The sequence below is a fragment of the Macaca mulatta genome, chromosome 3 (genome assembly GCF_049350105.2).
Source record: "Macaca mulatta isolate MMU2019108-1 chromosome 3, T2T-MMU8v2.0, whole genome shotgun sequence".
In the NCBI taxonomy this organism is placed as follows: domain Eukaryota; kingdom Metazoa; phylum Chordata; class Mammalia; order Primates; family Cercopithecidae; genus Macaca; species Macaca mulatta.
Window position 1 is genome coordinate 170,573,953 of NC_133408.1, and position 18,133 is coordinate 170,592,085.

General features: G+C 41.7%; 1 protein-coding gene and 2 non-coding genes across 8 annotated transcripts in view; all 3 read right to left on the minus strand.

The window, feature by feature from the left end:
* LOC708686 (uncharacterized) overlaps nt 1-18,133 on the minus strand; it is a 255,606-nt gene that overhangs the window by 10,873 nt on the left and 226,600 nt on the right. For 2 of the 6 annotated variants that reach the window (XM_077997353.1, XM_077997352.1), the window contains 3 exons: nt 11,499-11,629; nt 9,798-10,039; nt 3,899-4,862 (listed from right to left, as the gene is read on the minus strand). In XM_077997353.1, the coding sequence (XP_077853479.1) occupies nt 9,845-10,039; nt 11,499-11,629 (326 nt within the window). In that variant the 3' untranslated portion in view covers nt 3,899-4,862; nt 9,798-9,844. Of the gene's footprint in view, nt 1-1,603; nt 1,739-2,844; nt 3,068-3,898; nt 4,863-9,797; nt 10,040-11,498; nt 11,630-14,685; nt 14,857-18,133 lie in introns of those variants that run through there. The other 4 variants (XR_013415563.1, XR_013415564.1, XM_077997354.1 and 1 more) reach the window with 4 other exon arrangements.
* MIR29A (microRNA mir-29a) lies at nt 14,006-14,069 on the minus strand. Its single transcript, NR_032000.1, has one exon. It is a non-coding gene; the product is annotated as a microRNA mir-29a (primary transcript).
* Nucleotides 14,718-14,798, minus strand: MIR29B-1 (microRNA mir-29b-1). Its single transcript, NR_032378.1, has one exon. It is a non-coding gene; the product is annotated as a microRNA mir-29b-1 (primary transcript).

Consider the following 18,133-nt stretch of genomic DNA (forward strand, 5'->3'; position numbering starts at 1 on the left):
ATGTAGACCAACGAAACAGAATGAAGAACTCAGAAATAAGTCTGTGTACTTAAAGCCAACTCATTTTCAACAAAGGAACCAAGAACACATATTGGGGGGAAAAAGTCTCCTTAATAAATGATGCTGGGAAAACTGTGTATCTGTATGCAGAAAAATAAAATGAGATCCCCATCTTTCATCATATACAAGTATCAACCAAAAATGAATTCAAGACTTCAATGTAAGACCTGAAACTATGAATCTGCTAGAAGAAAACACTGAAGAAATGCTACAGGATATTGGTTTGGGCAAATATTTTTTGGGGTAGGACCTCGAAAGCATAGGAAGTCAAAGCAAAAATAGAAAAATAGAAAAATGGGATTACATCAAGCTAAGAAGCTTCTAGACAGCAAAGGAAGCAACAAAGTGTAGAGACAGCCTTCAGAATGGAAGAACATATCTGCAAACTATTCATCTAACAATGAATCAAATAGAATATGTAAGAAACGTAAACAATTCAATAGCAAAATAACAAATAATCTGATTTTTTTAATGTTCAAAAGACCTGGGTAAACATTTCTCGAAAGAAGACATACAAATGGCCACAGGTAGATTAGAAATGCTCAACATCAGTAATCATCAGAGAAATGCAAATCAAAACCACAATGAGATATCAACTCACTTCAGTTAGAATATCTATTATCAAAAAGAGAAAAAAATAACAAATGCTGGCAAGGATGCAAAGAGGAACCCTATTATAGTGTTGGTGGGAATGTAAGGTACAATAACCACTACGAAAACAGTATGGAGACTTCTCAAAAAACTGAAAACTACCCTATGATCCAGCAATCTCACTGCTGGGTATATATCCAAAAGAAGTCAATATATCGAAGAGGTGTCTGTACTCCAATGTTTACTGTAGAACTATTCACAATAGCCAAGATTATGGAATCAACCTGTGTCCGTCAATAGATGAATGGATAAAGAAAATGTGGTATATATTCACAATGAAATATTATCCCCACAAACATAATGAAATCCTGTCATTTGTAGCAACATGGATGGAACTACATGTTATTGGGCACCAGTGTCACATATTTGCATTTATGTGTGTGAGTTTAAAAAGTGGATCTCCTGGAAGTGGACAGTAGAATGGTGTTTATCAGAGGAGAGGCAGGGAGCGGGGGCAGGAGGAATGAAGAGAAGTTGGTTAACGGGTACAAAAATAAAATCAGAAGGAAGAAGTTCCAGTATTCAACAGTACAGTAAGAAAAATATAGTTAACAATAATTTATTGTATCAAAATAGCTAGAAGAACTATAATGTTCCCAACACAAAAAGATAAGTGTTTAAGATGACAGATATCCCAATTAACCTGATTTGATCATTATACATTGTACACATGTCAAAATATCTCACATACCCCAAAAATATGTACAACTATGATACATCAATTAAAAATACAAAAAAAGGAGGGGGCAGGCACGGTGGCTCATGCCTGAAGTCCCAGCACTTTGGAAGGCCAAGGCAGGAGGATTGCTTGAGTCCAGGAGTTGAGACCAGCCTGGGCAACATAGTAAGACTCCATCTCTCCAAATTTTTAAAAAATAATTCTCCAGGTGTGGTGGTACACACTTGTAGTCCCAACTACTTGGGAGACTGAGGTGGGAGGATCATTTGAGGCTGGGAGGTCAAGGCTACAGTGAGCTGTGATTGCACTGCTGCACTCCAATTTGGGCACCAGAACAAGGCTCTGTCTCTAAAAAAATCACACAAAAAAGAGAAGACATAACTTACTGCCAAAGTGAGAAAGACACTGGGATAAATTCAGATTGAGACCTATAGTTCCTAGTTCAGGCAACACTTGAAGACAGAAGGGGCCTATCATAACATGGACTTGGGAGTTGTATGGTTTTTTCCTCTGGCTAACCTAAGCATTGGCTTAGAGGTTTTCAGAGTAGGGGAAGACAGAGAATACTTCTCTGAAAGACTCCCTTCATTTTCCTCCTACAGAGAGGGTTTCCTTCAGGTTCACATTTGTTATGTCGTTGGCTCTGACCATGGTGCTGAATCCTCTGAACTTGAAAACGGAACTCCTACAAAGGTAATAGATTCAAACTCCTAGTTGTGAGATGTGCTAGAAGTGATATGGGGAAGTACAGCACCCCTCCTCTCTTCTGTACTTCTACCAACCTTATCTGCTCCCTTGAGCTCCTTTTGAGGTATAAAATGTAGGGGAAATTTCTGGCTAAAACGTATAGATTCGGATGCTCCCGGTTCCTGAACGCCATCTACATATGAGTAGTTCTTTGAATTGTCAGAAAACAACCTGGCCCCAAAGTAAACTCAAGGCAGGCCAAGCGCAATATTTTTCCCATTTATGGGGAATGATAAGAGGTATGTCACTGTTCCTAAGATAACCACAAGGGCCTCTGCTCAGTGTGGGTGTTCCTGACTTCACTGGAGTCAGCAGCAGTGGGCTGCTTCGTTGCTGACATTCAGCAAATGTGTGTTTATATAAAGCTCTGTCATAGGTTAATCCTCCAGAATCCCAGAGTCTGCAGGGAATAGTACTTTCCATGCCAATTTGATTAAACACAGAGAGTACCTATATTATACTAGGCATATGCTGGCAATATGGACCCTGAATCAAGAAGTTTATAGTCTACTTGGTGAGAAAAATATGCATATGAGTGATGCAAAGCAGAATGCACTATGTGTGTTACCAGAGATCCCATGTGTTAGACTGATAGTGACAGGACAGTGGTCTATTCTGATCTGGAACCTGACCAGAGACAGTCCTCAGAGTACTGAGCTGTGAACTCGACCTTCCCCTCACCTTCCATCTCAAGCTAGGGGCGGACATATCTGAGTTGGTGGAGTCTGGTCAACTACAAACCTGTTTTTAGAGATGAATTCTGTGCTATGAGACTCTGGTCATCAATCATGGAACTCCTGCTTTCTGGGAGCTTGTGTGGATTGTTTATTCTTCCAAGGACTGCTAACCAGTGAGAAGACAAGACAGGCTGGGGCAGAAAGTGTTTAATCTGCTCCACAGACACACACTGCAGCTCCATCCTATCAGCATCTGCAAACACAAGGCAGAGAGATTAGTGTGTGGACGCGGCACAAACAAAGGGATGCACAGGGATTGGTTTAGGAGGGAGACGCCACAAGATGAGACTTTTCTCTAGGGGACCTGGGAGAGGGTCGAGCAACAGGAACAGAGGGTCTTGCCTCTCATTCAGCATCAAGAGTCCTGCATCCCTCCTGGGATCCCTGTCTCAGAACTTAAGGACTTCAGAGAGAAGGTGTGGTATGTTGAGCTAGACATCAACTTTGTCTAGAACAGCGTGGGTTTTTAGTAGCATAGAAGGGTGGCACTTGCAATCAGTTTAGCTGCTTAAGCCCGTATCTTGAGCTGAGAAAAGCCTGAGGAGCAGAGTTCTGGGCACAGTACAGGAAACCTCCCCCAACCCCTCAGTGCCTAGAGAGTACCTGGAGCAGGGTAGGTGCTCAATAAATTTTTACTGAACTGAATTCTTGCTGAGCTACTAAAGTAGAGGCGAACAGCTGCTTCTAAGGGCTGATACTATGCTCCAGAAAGCAGAGGAGTGCGTCACGTGTCTGGTCTTTTGGACTCACAGTAGACCTCACATTCTACAGCACTGAGGGGCTCCTGCTGCTGGGACAGAGACATGAGCTCAGGAGCAGCTCTCCCAGGGTCCCAGAACGCAGCCCATCTTCACCAGCCATAGCACCTTCAGATAAAAAAGGCCAACACATATGTCCACAATCCTCTTTTTCTCTGTCACTTTCACTTTCCAGACATTTCAGCAAGGTACTGCTATTGACCTTGGCTTCTATATAGGGAAAATAGGGCTAGTGGTTTTTTTTTTTTTTTTTTTTTTGCCCATCAGGACCCTTTCCAAGGCCATTTCAAAGTCATTCGCAGCTAGGGTACCCACAAGAATCTCTTATCTGTTGACTCTTTTCCTTTGGAACTCAGTTCACATTTACATTTGTGCCAGCATCTTTCCCATCCAACTTTCTAATTTTTTGTTTTTTGACATAGAAAGCCAGTAAATGAGCTGGATTAGAACAGGAGTCCATGTACAATCCACACTTTACGCCTTTGTCCTTGTTCTCCTGCCTGCCCTTGACCTTCCTCTCTGGCCTGTTCAGTCACAGGAAGGAAGGGAGAGGCAGCTGTCTGCAAGAGTAAAACTGCCTCTTACAAAAGCATACCCGACGGCTGTCCTTTTTTCCGAGACCAGTTCTGACAGCTAAGAAGGCTGGCACCCAGCTGGCATCCTCTGGTACCTTTGTCCTGTCACCTCCTGCCAAACCAAGCCTCGGGCACAGTATTGGTTACCAACTTCTGCCAGGCCTGCACCATCTTCTGCCCAACCCACAGTGGGTGGCATCCAGCATGTTCAGGGTTGATACAGATTGGTTCAGGGCCATAATTCTGTGGACTTTTTTTTCATAGATGCAGAATTTGTAGGTGATAGAAGCACCACCATCTTTCTATCCTCCTCGTCTTTGACTTCCTCCTGTGACTTTTGGTGAACAAGGTCCTCATCCACCTACAGACCCCTTTCATCTCCAGGAGGAAGGGCTGTGTGCCTGCTGCCCCTCGTCTCTGCTGTGGCTGTAGAAAGTGCTAATCCTGAGACAGCAAGTCTGCACAGTTTGGCCCAAAGCTTCCTGGCCGCACCCACATACCAGGGCAGTGCCAGCTTGCTCCCTTCTAAGGCAGCATCTATTGTTTCCATACAGTGGGCAGGGTTGGCCATTCGGCGCAAGGCCACCTGAGTGGAAAAAGCCTTTTCAAAACAGGGTGGCTTCCAAACAGTTGGCTACACTTTGTTCTTTGGCCCCTAAAGAGGAGAGAGAGAGAGTAAATGAGCGGGGTGGAGCTTCGCTAGAAGCAGACTATGGGAATTTAAAATCAACGCCAAAAATTCTTCCATCAGCTTATTAACAAAACACAATTTCTGTGGGGTTCCAAGCTCCATTCTTGGAAAAAAATCAAAGCCCACTGCAATGGGTGGCCATTATACCCAGATGGAATGGAGGAGAGAAAACACTAGAGCTTCTTCTAGTCCTCACTGACCGAGGAAAGCTGTTCTTCCCTCTGATGCCTCTGTTTTAACAGCTGTAGAATGGAGGTCAATACTAAAAATATAAAAAACTAGCTGGGCATGGTGGTGCACGCCTGTAGTCCCACCCACTTGGGAGACTGTGCTGGGAGGATCACATGAGCCTGGGAAGTCGAGGCTGCAGTGAGCTGTGATCGCACCACTGCACTCCAGCTTGGGCAACGGGAGTGAGGCGAGACCCTGTCAAAAACAAACAAACAAACAAACAAACAAAAAAACGTATATTAAATGAAAAAGACCTCTATTGTGGCACAAACTCAGGAAATTTAAAGGACACAAAGGACAAACAGAATCTCCTCAAAACTTCCAGAGCAAAAGGGCCAGAAATCAGCATTGTATCAGACCTGTTCACAGCACTGGGGGCTAGAAAACCAATGTCTGAGCCAGTCAGGAATTCCATAACCAGTGAAATGATCAATGAAATATGGGAAAATTAAAAACCTAAAAAAAATGACCTTTGTCAGAAAACTGAAGGATGTGTACACACACATACACACACACACACTGACTGTGTGCGGGGTCTGAAAATGCCAAGGGGAATGTTACAGTTCTATAAGGTTTAGGAATTAATTGTTAAGTATATCATGATTTAAATTTTAAATGATAAAATGTTTCATTTCAGAGTTTATAAAAAGGTTTAAAAAGAAATCTAAAACTATGTAGTTATGATATCAACAGTATCTATATAATTATCAAAACCAATTCTTGAGTTAACAGAAAACTATGTTATAACTAAATTGTGAAGGCGAATGGAGTAATATGTGTACAGGTGGTAGTGGAGTTAAAGCTAAATTCTCATTTCCCATAGTAGAAAAATTCAAAAAATTCAAAAAATAAAGTCAAAATGAAGACATAGAGGTATGAGCATTTTAAAATGTAAGTAACAGAATCATTTATCCGAAGAAACAGATAAATGATTTGAAAGCAGCTGCCTGCGGGAGAACAGAGTAGGACAGAGAACAGCTGTTTGCTGTGGGACTCAGTGCCCTCTTACTTGTTAATCTATGAATATATATTACATTGACAGAAATCAAAGTTTAAAGAACGAGACAACTCAAATGCCAGTCGAACCTGTAAGTGGATAAACAAAATATTGTCTATCCAAATAATGGAATATTATTCAGTCATAAAAAGGAATGAAGTACTGATACACACTACAACATGGATGAACCTTGAAAACATCATGCTAAGTGAAAGAAGCCAGTCAGAAAAGGCTGGTACCTTCTATCATGTATCATCCCTATTGTATGTATGTATCATGTATCATACCTATTGTATGATTCCATTTACATGCAATGTCCAGACTATGTAAGTCTATAGAAAGCAGATTTTGCCAGGAGCTGGGAGGAGGAATAAATGAGGAATGTCTACTTAATGGGTACAGGTTTCTTCTTGGGGTGATAAAAATGTTGTAGAGTTAGAGAGTGGTGATGGTCACACAACACTGTGAACGTACTAAGGCCGCTGAATTGTATTCTTTAAGATGGTTAAAATGGTAAAAATGGTAAATTTTGTTATGTGAAATTTTACCTCAATACTAAAGAACACTGTATAGTGGATTTTGTATGGCTAGTACACAGATTCCATTGTAGTTTCAGTTAAGTAAGAGTCGTTTACAAAGTCTCCGCGCTATACATTCTGCTTTAGTTAACACGAAAGAGTGAAGAAATGTATGCCTTTGATGATTCATTATTTCCATAGTATCTGAGGAGCTGTCATCATTCTGAATAGCTAAGATTTTAGGCACAACAGACATAAATGAATTATAAAGTAACCTCAAAATAGAATATCTTATCATTTACAATACAGAAATAATTCGTGCTGCAGTTCTTTAGTAAACATCTTCCTTTCTTGTCATCTCTTTCGAAAATGGAGAAGAGAAAACTTAAATTCAGAGATCTGGGTAGTAATGTCTTGTGAATGAGCTTACACTATGTTTGGCTTCACTTTTTTCCAATTAGATTTCATTTCTCTCTCCTTTGGCACCCCTTCATTCTGCAATGTATTTTATTGTCCTTTTTTTTTTTTTTTATTTGTCAACTGTTGAAACAGGTGAGTTGGCTACAAAGAAGAGCTTAGTCACTCAGAGTCAACTAAGCAGCAAACTCTGGCCACCAAGACTTGAACTCTTGTGAATCAGCTTCAAATTTGTTCTTGTTTTTTTTTTTTTTTTTCTTATTTGTTTGGGTTTTTTGTTAGGTCACCAAGAAGAGTTTTAAAACCCTGTCTCACTAAATGGCTTTTTTAGATCTATACAAAGCTAGTTTTTTCTCATAAGTATGTGTTATTTTCTCATAATGATTTTTCTCGTTGTTATATCATATTAAAAAAATTCAGGCCGGGTGCAATGGCTCACGCCTGGAATCCCAGCACTTTGGGAGGCTGAGGTGGGCAGATCATGAGGTGAAGAGATCGAGACCATCCTGGCCAACATGGTGAAACCCCATCTCTACTGAAAATACAAAAATTAGCTGGGCGCGGTGGCGTACGTCTGTAGTCCCAGCTACTCGGGAGGCCGAGGCAGGAGAATCGCTTGAACCCAGGAGGTGGAGGTTGCAGTGAGCTGAGATTGCGCCACTGCACTCCAACCTGGCAACAGAGCGAGACTCCGTCTCAGGAAAAAAAAAAAAAAAAAAAAAAATTCACCCAGGAGGGTAGATGTAGTAAGTAGGAGGGACTTTTTTCTCTAGGCAGTACCACTTATTCTTTTCCTGAGAATGTTAGTTTTATATGGATTGTCGTTAAGCATCACTTGGAAAAGCTACAAATAATGCAGCTAAATGTTTAAGCAATTAGGAAATAGAAATGTTTAAATACAGAGTTTTGTACTGCAAAGTGTTTAAAAGTATTAAAAGACTGTATTACACAACTTTGTTGTAAAATTCTAGTAATATAAATTGATACTAAAGAAAACAAACCCAGAAAGATCAAGTGACTTGGTTCACACAGCACAGGAATTAACAAGGAAATTAGTATTCTTTGTTGAATATTTCCCATTTGAATAGTTACAGGAAAATTAAGTATTTGCATATTATATACAAATTAATGTGTATTGACATCATAGTGGAAAAGAATGATTTGTAAATCTGGAGCAATATTTGATATACTTACTAATAAGTTAAAATTAAAAGTTTCAGTTTATTAAAATATTGTTGCTTTTTAGTAAGGTATATTTGATTTTTAAAAAGCATTTTTGACTGGTTAGGGTCTTACTATTTTTTTGTTTGTTCTACTTTCCCCCAGTAATTTCACATAATAGCAGTTTTTGAGTTAAATTACCGTAACTATTATTTTTCCAGTTATAAACAAGACCACCTAACTAAAGACTTTGCTAATGTTCCTTTATTGTCTGTAGAGGGAGCTCCCACATTTTAGCAAATCTATGTGTATATTTCTTCTGTCTTTCCTTACACACAGAGAGGTGTATGTGCAATACGATATCTATTAGGCTATTAAAAATATGACACCAATCCTGAAATAGCAAAAGGACATTAGTGGAAAAACTAGAGAGATATGAATAAAGAGTGAAATTTAGTTAACAGTAATGTACCAATGTTGATTTCTTAGTATTAAAAAATAGCCTGGGCGGCAGGGTGCGATGGCTAACGCCTGTAATCCCAGCACTTTGGGAGGCCGACAGGGTGGATCACCTGATGTCAGGAGTTCAAAACCAGCCTGGCCAACATGGTGAAACCCTGTCTCTACTAAAAATACAAAAATTAGCCAGGCATAGTGACACACGCCTGTAGTCCCAGCTACTCGGGAGGCTGAGGCATAAGAATTGCTTGAACCTGGAAGGCAGAGGCTGCAGTGAGCTGAGATCGTACCACTGCACTCCAGCCTGAGTGACAGCGAGACTCCATCTCAAAAAAAAAAAAAAGAAAAAAAGCCTAGGCAACATAGACCCTGTCTCTATTTTATATATCTATTTATATATATATAAATATATAAAAAATATATATATATATATTTAAATATATATTTATATTAAATAGAATATATTAGAAATATATTATATAAATATATATTTAAACATATGTATATATAAATATATTTAAATATCTTTATATATTTATGTATATATTTATATATTTAAATCTCTTTATATATTTATGTATATATTTATATATTTTAATTAGCCATGTGTGGTGGTACATGCTGTGAACCCAGCTACTTGGGAAGCTGGGGTAGTAGGATCCCTTGAGCCAGGAGTTCAAGGCTGCAGTTAGCTATGATCACCACTATACTCCAGCCTGGGTGACAGAGCGAGACGCTGTCTCAGAAAACCCAAAACCATCGTTTTATAACATATGAACAACAGAGGAAACTAGGAGAGAAATATAAAGGAACTCTCTATGCTATCTGTGCCTTTCTTCTGTAAATCTAAAATTATCCCCCCAAAAAAAGGTTATCTAAAAAGTTAGAAAAGTTAGATACTAAAGGCAGAATGTTTGAGGCTAGACAAGGATACTGTGAACTGTATTAGCTATCTATTGCTGCATAACTAACCCCAAAAGTTAGTGGCATAAAACAATAAACATTATGTCATAGTTTCTGCACGTCAGGATCCTGGGCATGGCTTAACTGGATCCTCTGGCTCAGAGTCACTCACTCATAGGCTGCCATCAAGGTTTTGGCTGGCACAGCGGTCACCTGCAAGCTCGTTGAGAGAGGACCCACCAAGGCCACTCAGGTGACTCTCAGCAGGCCTCAGGTCCTGGCGAGGTACTGGCTGAAGATATCAGTTCCTTGTAGAATGTGGGCCTCTCCACTGGGCAGTTCCCAACATGGTAGCTGGCTTTCCAGAGTACGTGCACGAGAGAGGTAAGAGGAGAGAGAGAGGAGAGAAGAGAGGAAAGAGAGGGAGAGAGAGAGCACGTCGTGAGGGAGCAAGCCTGAGAAAGAAGACAGCAGCATCACAGTCTATTCGTAACCTAGTCTCAGAAGTGACATCCTATCACTTTTGACATATTCCATCCATTAGAAGCAAGTTACTAGGTCTAGTCCACACTCCAGGGGAAGGAATGGCACAGGGCATGAATGCCAGTAGGTGGGGATCAAGGGGACCACAATAAGGCTGCCCAGCAAGTGAACACACCCATTTACACCATCTCCCACACTGAAAAGAGCAGTGCTGATTTAAGAGCACAGGCTCTGGAGTCACAGAGATCCGGGTTTGTGCTCCTGCTTGGAAATGTCAGTTAGACGATCTTGGATTATTTAATTCTTTTGTTTCTTCATGGCAAAATGAGAATGATGATAGTAACACTGACCTCAAAGGGCTGTTCTGAAAGTCAGACTAAATGAGCTAATTCATGCAAAATACTTACCAAGTATCGAGCACAAAATAAGAGCTCAATGATGATGATAAGCTGCTATTATCATCACCGCCACCGCCACCGCCACCTGATTTGTAATTCAAACCCTCATGTTGACTGGCCATGGCATCGCAGGCAAGTTACTTGACTTTTCTGTGCATCTATTTCCTCATGCATAAGCTGGGGAAACACTACTCCCGCTTCAGAGCTGTTGGGAGGGGAGGGTGGTGATCACGTGCTTGGCCCTTGGTCGCTGTAAATGATTACTTTTAAAGGGGTTCAGTCTGCTTAGCATAAATTGACTGCCCTTTTTGGTTAAGGCACATCTGTTTTTCTGTCTTTGTTTGCTCTATGAAATGAGGACAACAATCCTTAATTATTGTGCTTTTCATTGCTCTCTAGCCTATTAAACAATTCTTATTTATGGATTTAGAAGAAAAAAAACCACATGGGTAATCCATAATGGAAGATACATCAAAATCATACTTATGGTCTTAGAAATGTTCTTTGAAGCAGGATTATTTTCTTCAATTTTACTTTGGTCATCATTGGAAGTAGTTTTTATTCCTCATGCACATGGCAAATGAAAATGGAGAGAAACTATGAAAAGTGGAGGCTGCAGCCTAGAAGGAAGATTTGCCACAGACACCTACATAAAGGATAGCTCGCGTGGTATGTAAGAACGGAGTATACACAGCATGTCTTGTTCTTGTCTGCCATCCCTCCTAGGAGCAAGGATTTTCCAGCCTCGCAGAGAAGCCTAGTAGGTAATCAGTCATCAGAGTGTAACGTGCGAAGTGCCATCGGGCTCTGACGGGGCAGAGAAGAAAGCCCTTGCCAGGGATCTAAGCCTTGATGCGGAAGGCGGAGGAAGGCTTCCTAGACGAGTTCACACCTGAGCCAGGGGCTGCAGGCTGGAGGTCCCTAGCGGACAGTCCCTAGGGGCTGGAGGTCCCTAGCTGACAAGGAGGAGGAGGAGAGGGGAGATGTGGGCAGAGGAAACAGCACAGACACAGGCTGAGAAATGCCAAGATACCTGAGTGTTCTCAGCAGCAAGCAGCTGGGTGAGCACAGAATGCAGGCCCCAGGAAGCACAGCCAGAAGATGGTGACACAGGTAGGCGTGGGGTCACGAAGGGTCTGGTACTTGGTTGACGTAAGAGTTCAACTAAAAGTGAGGGACAAGGAGCAAGGTCATGTGGTTAAACTATTTTTATTTTTATTTTTTAAAGAGATAGGATCTTGGTCTGTCATCCAGGCTGGAGTGCAGTGATGCAATCATGGCTCACTGCAGCCTCAACCTCTTGGGCTCAAGCAACCTCCTGCCCCAGCCTCCTGAATAGCTGGGATTACAGGCACCAGCCACCGCACCCAGCTCACGTGTGTATTTTACAAAGATTAACTGGTGGCTACAGCAAAGCTAGACTAATGGTGAGGGGTGTCTAGGAGACAGAAAGCTGTCTAGGAGGAGCAGAGAAAGGGATGGATTCTAAAGAGATAATTGAGAGAGAATAGCAACAAGTTGTGCTGAGTGTGGATGTGGGTAAGGGAGAGGGAAGAGGTCACAGACCTCAGGTATTCACAGCTTTCACCATGGGGCAGAGCAAGGAGAGCTGGCTTTGGGGAGAAGGCAATGTGGATGGCTTTGGCTATATGCCTAGTGTTCCATTATTGGAACACTAAGCCTGTGGGAGTTGTCTGTCTCCTACTGCTCAAGGTCATCGCCAAGGTCTGATGGCAAAAATTTAAAAAACTGCAACCTCAGGCATAAATAGATTAAATTGAGACAAGTTTAGAAGAGCAGGCTAAACCATTATACTCAGGAGCCACTAAAAATATAAAAAGCAAGAGGTCTCAAAAAATACCCCAGGCTAGAGCTCTAGTTTCAGGGGAATCAACATATAGGGATGTATTTGGAACCAGGGGAGTAAATAAGATTACTCAGGGAAAACAGCAAATAGGTAAGAAAGCAAAAGACAAAGAGTTTTGAGAAAATAATAACCATAGGATAGAAAAAGATGTGGTGGAATGATCCTGATTCTCATTGGATTTGTGTGGTAGACAGAATGTTTTGACTACAAATTGCATGTGTTAGCCCCGAGGAAAAAAGGCCTCTTCCAGACAAGTGACAGGCAGGAGGGAAAAGGAGGGAGGTGGTGTGAGAGCGGGAAAGCTTAAGCAGGGTAGATACAATATTAACTCTTGTGAGGCCAGTGGCTTTTTCAGGCCAGAAGGAAAACAGAAGGACAAGGTCTGAATTCCACCAGATGCCCCCGCAGTTCTCCAGGACACCACATGGGGACCACAGGTGGGCGGTCTGCACAGTACCTGTGTTGGGAGCTGCACTCGGGGGCCCTGGAGGAGAGTGGCTGAGACGGCTCATTCTTGAGCCTTTTATTTTATTTTTTATTTATTTATTTTTTAAATTATACATTAAGTTCTAGGGTACATGTGCTTATACCCAAAGGACTATATAAATCATGCTGCTCTAAAGAACCTTTTATTTTTGCCTCTGAGTGGACCTAAAAACTCAGTATGGTTTTCGGTCTTATGACTTCGCTTCTAGTGAGACTGTGTTAGTCCATTTTACGCTGCTATAAAGAGATACCTAAGACTGGGTAATTTATATAGGAAAGAGGTTTATTTGGCTCACAGTTTTGCAGCCGTACAAGCATGGCACTGGCACCTGCTCGGTTCCTGGTGAGGCCTCAGGATGTTTTATTCATGGTGGAAGGCAGAGAGGGAACAGACGTGTCACATGGCGAGAGAGGGAGGAAGAAAGAGTGAGAGGAAGGAGGTGCCAGCGTTTTTAAACAACCAGCTCCCTCTAACTGAGCAGGAACTCGTTAAGTGAGGACAGCACCAAGCCATTCACGAGGGATCCGCCCCATGACTCAAACACGCCACCAGGCCCCACCCCCTATACTGGGGATCACACTTCAACATGAGATTGGAGGGAACAAATCCAAACCATATCAAAGGTATGCTCTAGGATCCTCGTTCAAGTAGAACCTGCTTTCGTTGCTTTGCCTTCTAAACTGAACCAACACATATTAGCACAGTTCTCTCTCAGCCACAGAAACTCAGTTTCTCTGGACCATTTTTCCTTATGTAAGAAAATGACCTGTTTAACCACGGAGGGAACCCTCAGCCCGGTAAGAGAGGAGAGTTGAGAGATAGCTGGTGCAGCGTCTCGTAGACAACAGAATTGACTCCCTCACTGCTCTTTTCCCATCATCTAAGCCAGTCATCCATTTTCCCCAGGAGTGTTTCTAGGTATCCATCACCGAAACAAAACCCCCAGCAATTCTGTGGAATTTTTATAAAGTATAAACCATTCATGATATGCTAATAGCGAACCATTTGTTAGTATGATACCACATGCAATTCAGGTCAATGAAACTCAACTTAGAAACTGGAAGAAGAAAAATCACCTTTGCATTATTGCTTTGCATTTGTTTTCTTAGTTCTTGTCCATGGACCCAAGGGTCACCAATACATTTCCTCTCATCAATCAGCGTCATGGTGCTCTTCCCCAATCATTATAACCGATTTCAGATGGTGCTAGAAAATTATATTGACTCTGAACACCAAAAGAAATCAGTCATCCTCTAAGGGGTCACAGGAGGACGTGAAGTTTGGGAGGGCCCAAACCTTACTAAATCCAGCATACATTGGGCCCTTTAACCCAGGCATGATGGAATGAGTCTGTACTATCCATTAAGTGCTATAGGTTTATTCCACAAAGAAGTATAAAATTCCAACAATGCGATATCCTGTACAATTACATTCATCCCTTAGTATCCTTGAGGGATTGGTTCCAGAAAGCCCCGTGGATACCAAAATCCACAGATGCTCAAGTCTCTGATAGAAAATGGTGTAGTATTTGCATACAACCTACACACATCCTCCCATATACTTTAAATCGTCTCTAGATTACTTATATTTAATGCAATGCAAATGCTATGCAAATAATTGTTATACTGTATTGTTAGAGAATAATGACAAGAAGAAAGTCTGTTCACGTTCAATACAGACACAACTTATTTTTGGAAAACTTTCGATCACAGTTGGTTGGATCTGCCACTGCAGAGACCTGACTGCCATTTGTGATATATGCCACCACTGTTGGAAGGGGTGAGGAAGGGGTCAGCTACGTGAGGCAGGTTCTTACAGCCGTCCTGCTGTTGCTTTCAAATACTTCCGAGCTGTCCCACTCATTTCTTTTGCTGTTGGCAGTGCGGCGCAGCTGGTCTCCCCCAAGAACACTGATTTCAAATGGTGCTAGACAATCACTATTTAAATCTAAACCACCATATGAAACCAGCTTCCTGAAGAAGCTTTAGGATCTATTTTTTTCTTCATAATGCTCTCTTACCATAAACCCAAGACAACCTAGAAAGGAAAAGTTGAAACCTAGTTGTGAGTGAGTTACTTAATGGTCTAAACAGAGCTTTGGCAAATTTCATCTATTCATACAGTGATGCCACTGAATTTGTTATTGATGGGGGACCATGCCTGGGACTCCCCTTATTCTTAAGTTGCCCAAAGGTTCAGCTTTATCATTTAGAGGCAAGGGCACATGTCAACCCCGTCACTCTTGGGTGGGAAGACAAGGAAAATCCTTTGCTTGGGTAAAGGCAGGAGAAGTCAGAGGCATCCTGGGATCAAGTACCCAGGCAGGCGGAGGATGACCAGCAGTGGCGCTGGAGAACCGTCCATCGGACATGCAAATAGGACCAAGCAAGTAAGTGCTCGGTAGGAGTGGAAGAAAAATGCTTTCCTAAACCTATGATTTTCACCTGGAGATAACTTTGTTTGATCCAAAGGATTACTGAGATTTTGGGGTCTAGGGAAGAAAATAGACTAACTCAGAGGCCAAGTCACATAATGGCACTAATGAGATGCTAATGTCACTTCTGGAATGAATTCCTTAGACTGCATCTATGAGTGAGTTAGAGGTTTTTGTGAGCTTTACTTAAGACTCTCCTTCCCTCCACTCCAAAGGTAAGGCTTTGTACTCTGAGTTCTCCTTGGCAAATTATTTTTTGCAACAGTTCTTTTTCCCCCTCACAGTATAGTTCTTGATATCATCTTATTAGGTGGCCTGTTGTCATCCCTTTTTGTGTTCTAGGCATCCAAGAAGATATTTCATGTACCCAGGCCACCTAACTAAAGGGGTGTGCACTGTTTTTATAAACTGTTATAAAAAAATTTATACATTAAATTTGAAATAATTCCTAAATGCATACTATCTAAATTCAATAACTATTCCTTTTGCCATATTTTGCTTTAGTTATCTGTATGTAATATAGATGTGTATTTTTTGCTGTATTGTTTGAAAGTAAATTGACAACCACCCATACATACACTGCTCCTACTTCAGAATGTCTTTAAATAATGAGGTCATTCTATAAAATGAAGACACTCTTCTACATGACCACAAAATCTTACCATACCTAAGAAAATAAACAATTCCTTAGTACCCCCAAATATCCATTCCACATCCAACTTCTCCCACTTTCTCCAAACAAAAGGTTTTTAATAGTTTTTTCAAACCCAGATTGCATCAAGGTTGATTCACTAAGACTGGTCTCTTTTAACCTCAAAACACTACCCAACCTTTTCTTTGGCTTATCATGACATACCACCTTGTAAAAAACAGGCTCTAATTCTGGCTGTACCATTCACTTAGTCTGTTCCCTTGGTTTATATTTAAGAACTGAACTTTAGTTTCTCCTTCTGACTTTCCTCATATATCATCCTCATTTTACAATCTCGCTATGTGTATTAGAAGAACATCCAATTACCGTGTGCCTGTGGTTGATGATTCCAAGTGGGTTCAGTGCTAGTCAGTCAGGAGGTGCACTGCAGGCTGCTTACCTTCTGATTACCATAACATGCTTGTTCCTCATGGGCTTGGCCAGTTATCTCTTCATAAGGAGATCCCAGCACAAACTCATCCTTTATCATGGAGAAGCATCCACAGCACATACCTATTGCTGCTAGGCTAGTTTTTAAAAAAATCTCTGTGAATAAAGGAATAGAACACCAGGGCTATGGAGATGTGTGGCAATCATTTCATCAAAGATGTAAACAGCTTGTTGACTGCAATGAAAGGCACATACTTTGTGAAGTGACAGGCAGTGACACATTTCAAGTGGATAGTAAACTTAAGCACCAAAACTGGGAAAAGTGCCAGGACAGAAGAATCACTACAAGTTTAAAATAATGGTTTCACTAATTCTGTGATTCCTTTAGGGACCCCCTGCTCCTTCTGTACATGCTAGTGTAATTCGCAGTATCAGTGACTGAAGTACAAAAGCAGCAGCCAGATTATTCTCATTAGTCACAAAACTCCAAAGTCTGCTTATTTTTGATAAATAACTCGTTGCAGTGTTTGCCTACTGCCCAGAAGTTTTTCAAATGATTGACACTTCAGTTATGGGGAAAATTTTTCCTGAAGATGAATTTCTTTCTTTTACTTATGTCTGATAAGATCATATACATCTCATATACCAAATACGTCACACACAGTATATATTCAACCATGACCTTAGCAGGGCCAAACAAATATGCTAAGTTTTTTACATTGTCTTTATGTATGCTTCTCAGAAATTCAGCAGAAGGCTGAGCGTGGTGGCTTGTACCTGTAATCCCAGCATTTTGGGAGGCTGAGGCAGGCAGATCACTTGAGGTCAGAAGTTTGAGACCAGCCTGGCCAACATGGTGAAACCCCATCTCTACCAAAAAAATACAAAAAAAAAAAAAAAAAATTAGCCGGGCTTGGTGGCACATGCCTGTAGTGAGGCCGAGGCTGAGGCAGGAGAGTTCCTTGAACCCAGTAGGCAGATGTTGCAGTGAGCTGAGATTGTGCCATTGCACTCCAGCCTGGGCGACAGAGCAAGACTGTGTTTCAAAAAAAAAAATTAGCCGGGCATGGTGGCCACGCATGCCTGCAATCCCAGCTACTCAGGAAGCCAAGGCAGGAGAATCACTTGAACCAGGGAGGCAGAGGTTGCAGTGAGCCAAGATCATGCCACTGCACTCTAGCCTGGGCGATACAATCAGACTCCCTCCCAGAATAAAAGGCTGGGCGCGGTGGCTCACGCCTGTAATCTCAGCACTTTGGGAGGCCGAGGCAGGTGGATCACGAGGTCAGGAGTTCAAAACCAGCCTGGCCAAGAAGGTAAAAACCCTGTCTCTACTAAAAATACAAAAATTAGCTGGGTGTAGTGGCAGGTGCTTGTAATCCTAGCTACTCGGGAGGCTGAGGCAGGAGAATTGCCTGAACCCGGGTGGCAGAGGTTGCAGTGAGCCAAGATTGCACCACTGGATTCCAGCCTGGGTGACAGAGTGAGACTCTGTCTCAAAAAAAAAAAAAAAAAAAAAAAAAATCAGAAGAATAAAGGTATATTATTTTGCATCTATGGGCTCTTCATATTAGCCCCGTGTGACAAGGTCATTTGGTATATCTTCCCACACTGCTTTTATGTCCTTGGGGAGAAAGTGGGGTGCTGAGTTGGCAAGTAGTGACCACACCAGGTGTGGCAAGAGCTGAGTAGTGGCAGTCGATTATTTTCTGTGACATGAAAAGCCAGCAAACTGGCTTAAGGTCACTTCCCCTGGGCTTTGAGGATTTCACAAGAAGAATTCTACCTAAGCCTGACAT